The sequence below is a fragment of the Rhododendron vialii genome, chromosome 12a, assembly GCF_030253575.1.
Source record: "Rhododendron vialii isolate Sample 1 chromosome 12a, ASM3025357v1".
Classification (NCBI taxonomy): domain Eukaryota; kingdom Viridiplantae; phylum Streptophyta; class Magnoliopsida; order Ericales; family Ericaceae; genus Rhododendron; species Rhododendron vialii.
In genome coordinates this window covers 3491959-3496152 of record NC_080568.1, presented here as the reverse complement: position 1 = coordinate 3496152, position 4194 = coordinate 3491959, and the positions used below count along the sequence as shown (strand labels likewise).

At 41.5% G+C, this 4194-nt stretch overlaps 1 protein-coding gene across 1 annotated transcript; it reads right to left on the bottom strand.

Annotated features, from left to right (window-relative positions):
• Window positions 1–49: 49 nt before the first annotated feature.
• On the bottom strand, window positions 50–3260 carry LOC131311606 (geraniol 8-hydroxylase-like). The gene is made up of 6 exons (XM_058339105.1): window positions 2923–3260; window positions 2621–2729; window positions 930–1400; window positions 457–744; window positions 158–360; window positions 50–68 (listed from the first exon to the last, which is right to left on the bottom strand). The coding sequence occupies exons 1-6, from the start codon at window positions 3258–3260 to the stop codon at window positions 50–52; spliced, it is 1428 nt and encodes a 475-aa protein (XP_058195088.1).
• Window positions 3261–4194: the final 934 nt, after the last annotated feature.

Below are 4194 nucleotides of genomic sequence, written 5' to 3'. Positions count from 1 at the left end.
AGTTTGTTACACCTGTTAGTGCTAGTTTGTTACACCTGTGTATATATAGCTAGTAGTGCTCTTGTATTCTATTAGTGTGTTACATTTAGAAATAAAAAATGAGTATATCTTTCTCTCTCTAGAAAAGTTGTTAATACGGTGCACCGGAATAGCATACAGACACTGAGCCTTTCGCAGATTAATCCCAAACTCATCCTCCATATCCATATCCATATCCTCTGCACCAATGCCATCCTCAAGCTTCCACGCAAACGAATGAACACGAGAAGCCAACATCAACTGAAGCATCCAGTTCGCGAAACCGACTGTAGGACATATTCTCTTTCCGGCTCCAAACGGAATCAGCTCGAAATCTTGTCCCTTCACATCAACATCTGACCCCAAAAATCACTCTGGCCAAAACAACTCAGGGTTGTGCCATGTGCTTGGGTCTCGCCCGATAGCCCATGCGTTCACGAGCACTTTTGCGCCCTTCAGAACTCTAAAACCGCAGAGGTCTACATCTTCTTCTACTTTTCGAGGGAGTAGGAGAGGGGTTGGTGGGTGGAGACGGAAGGTCTCCTTTATTATCGCGTGCAAATAAGGTAGCCTAGCGAGATCTTCTTCTTCAACAGGGCAGTCTTTGTCGATGATTTGATCCATCTCTTCTTGGGCTTTCGAAAGAATTGTTGGGTTGTGAAGTAGTTCTGCCAATGCCCATTCCAGAGTGTTTGAAGTTGTATCAGTTCCTGCCACAAAAAGGTCCTGTGCCCATATCATAGAATAGGTAATGTAAACAAACAATAAAAAGTTATTTAGCTTGGCTTTTACATTGTTTGAGAACTCGTTCAAACAAGTCAAAAGTCAAGCCAAGCTCGAGTTTATATGGTTCGTTTAGCAGCCCAAGTGACGGAAGAATATTCAAGAAGAGAATAATGACATACGAGTACTAACCAAAAACAAATGCTCGAAATGCCGCGATCGATCTCGTGACTGCTCTCTTCAATGCCGAGAAGAGTATGTAGCATGTCCTCGGTCTCGTCCGAATGATCAAGTGTTTTCCTTGCAAGCAACCGTGTTTTGATTAGTTCATCAAACACACCAATAATTTTCCCAAAATACCCCGTCAAACGACGCTGCCTCCCTTGCGGATCGATCGTTTTAAGGGCCGGAAAATAATCGGCCAAGTTCGGTTTTCCCATCTCCTCCATCATATTCCACACAAACTCCTTAAACTCTTTTGCGGAACCGGAGCTAGGGTCGATAAGATCGACCGAGAAAATCGCGTTCGATAGCAAGTTGAGAGTGGTGCAAAAGGCCGCCTTACCGATATCGATGGCAACCCCGTTATCGCAGCTCTCAACGAAAGCAGCTGTCGTACTTTCAAGCACCGGATGTCTTGCTTGGCGACGAGACTTTGGCTGGTGAATATATGGGAGTTGCAAATCTTCCGGAGGGTTCGCCAGAGGGGCGAGACCGGAATCCAAGGCATCCCGAGCTCATGGTGGTTGTGAGCGCGTGGATCTCTGCGAGTTTTGCTAGTGATTTGTGCGGTTTGTTATCGAGGTCGAGGAGGTTTCCGAGAACTGGAATAGGGTTTGGCCCTGGTGGAAGTCTGGCATGGCTTGTTTTGGTTCTTTGGAAAATTGATGAATAGAGGGGGAGAATGAGAATCAGAGTAAGCACAAGGCATAGCGTAGAACTTGAGATATCCATGACTACCTATCCCTCCCTCTCTCATTTTTCTCTTATATAAAGACTTCACATTCAGCCTCACTCGGAAAAAAGGAACTTTTAGATAGTACCATTTTGAATTTGTCTTTTTTCCGAGCCCATAGGCTTGTTTGGTTTGGATTTTGTAGGAAGGTTTCAAAGTGTAATGAATAGAGAGAGATAAAAAAAATTTATTTGGAACCGGCGCAGGGTTTTCATGATTGACATTATCGTATCACCATCCACCGGCCAAGAATTAATAAATTCTGATTTCCATGATCCGGCCGGCCGGCAGTCCCCCTCCAACCCCACAAAATAAGGCCAGTTGCCCGAGATATACATGTTGCGGTATTTTTCCAAACATAAAAAGCCTTTTTGGTTCTAGAGCTAGCTAGCCTTTCAATAACACTAGAAGTCATGACACACACACGATTCATGCGTGCATGTGCAAATCGTGTTGATCACAAACAAGTCAACATGCAACTCGATTGATCATACGTGCTTAAACGTATGCATATATATCCTGAGCGGATGTATTTAAGAATCGTGATTGAAATCTACATGAATGTCACGTATGTGCATTTGAGGATTTTTTAATTTTTTACAGTAGTATTTTTTTTCCCCTAATGACAACATAACAGAAAGGGAGGACAAAAAAAAGAAAAAGAAGATAGACAAAAACTATGAGATCCAATGGCTGGGATTAAAGCTATTAGATCCAACGGTTCAGGAACAATGGGAGCATGATGCTCCCAAACTGCCTGGGAGCATCATAGTCGGAGCTCAGAGGAAGGCGCAGGCAGAATTCTTTTTTTTTTTTTGCAACAGTAAAAAGATTTTATTAATCTTCATAAATGGGCACACTGACAAAAGCTACCCAAGACCATCGAAGAACAATTGCAAAAAAGACAAGACGCCAACCGAATACCATAAACCCAAAGAAAACCGACCTGAATACAAGCAAACACCAATCGAACCTTACGACCAAAACAAAAACAGGCCCAACAACATCAATATCGCCAAAACCTAAAAACCACCTGCAAGCCACCAAAAGGCCAGACAAACAAAACACTGAAACCAAACACACCCGCCAGGACCCACAAGGAAAAAAGAGCTCCAAAGAAAGGGAAAAGATAACCCCCAAACCACTGAAAGAGATAGAAAAGCCAAACAACAAAAGCACAGAAACCTAAACACCAAAACACAGTCACCCACAAGAAAAGCTAGAACTCCAAAGAAAGGGAAGCGTCATCCCCCGTATCAGAAATTTCTCCCTCTTCTAACTCCGCAAATTTCTTCAACGCTTCCTTCCTATCAGCGATTTCCTCCTCTTCCATTTCAACCAATCTCTTCAAATTAAAATTTATGCCCCCTTTGCAAATAATTCTCAACCTTGCACCAGCATACATCATCTTGCTAGCATTCTTGAATAGTAAAGAATTTCTAATCTGAATATCGATGGAAGACTTAGAAGAGGAAGATACCACCTTAGCTTTGTTAGAATTTTTTGCGGCCTTAATCCCAAACTCAGAAATATGTTTCTTCTTCCTTATCAATTCCTTTTCCATCGATTTACTCTCCTATCCAATTTCAAAATAGCTTCATGCGAGGCCCTCTCCCCCAAGATTACTAATCTTATCTCTATTCTCCTTACCAAAAGGACTTGAAATCTGAATACCAGATTTCGGCAAATGAAGAGAAGGGCGTGTAATTAAAAGGCTCTCTTCTGGGAAAGGAGTTGCCTTTAGCTCAACCTCCTTGGATACCTCGTTGCGAGGATCCACATCAATGTGATGAAAATCATCAGCTAATGAATCATCATCGATCATCATCATCCTTATACATCTCAAGATTCTTGGATTCGAGGCTATCTCCTCCTTTGCACTTACAATTGCAAACGGCCCTAATCATGCTATTACATGACCACAACTTGTTCTTCCTTTACCGGGGTTGGGTATACTCTTCCATTAACCTCCAAGTTGATCTCTTGATTAATAACATCAAATGATATGGTAGAGATTTGTACCTTACCAGAAGAGAAAGTCAAACCTCTCGAGGTAGCATCATCAAGAGTAATACATCGGCTCTCCCCAATTCCTTCCAATGTTGAAGATTCTTTCGAATCCATTACTTGAATGTCAAGGGAGAGACAAAGAAACGAATAAGAAATAATTAGTCAAACCTACTTTTGGTCATTAATTGCAAGAAACGGACAAAAAGATAAAATACTCTTACATTTTTAACTATATATAAACAACCCTTTTTACTGGTTGACAATATATTCTTGTATTTTGGGTTCATTTGTGTCGGCTTGAGATTAACCTTGGCCTTGATTAACTGGTATAGAGATTAGTGAATCAAGCTAGCAATTAATTGCTGCTAATTTTATCGGGAAGAACACACACGCGGAAACAGAGCAATGGGGAAAGCACTCCATTGAGATTTTTCATTCATCCTTTCTAGAGAATTCTAGAAGGCTTATAATAGGCTTATATATAGATA

Bases quoted from the DNA above. Each gene is read 5' to 3' on its own strand.
- LOC131311606 (XM_058339105.1), bottom strand. From the start codon at position 3,260: ATGGAAAAGGAATTGATAAGGAAGAAGAAACATATTTCTGAGTTTGGG. The intron at 1,401-2,620 runs GTATTCGGTTGG...TATATTCACCAG, and splicing joins CGGTTTTCTTTGGGTTTATG to CCAAAGTCTCGTCGCCAAGC. The intron at 361-456 runs GTGAACGCATGG...GTTGATGTGAAG, and splicing joins TGAAGGGCGCAAAAGTGCTC to GGACAAGATTTCGAGCTGAT.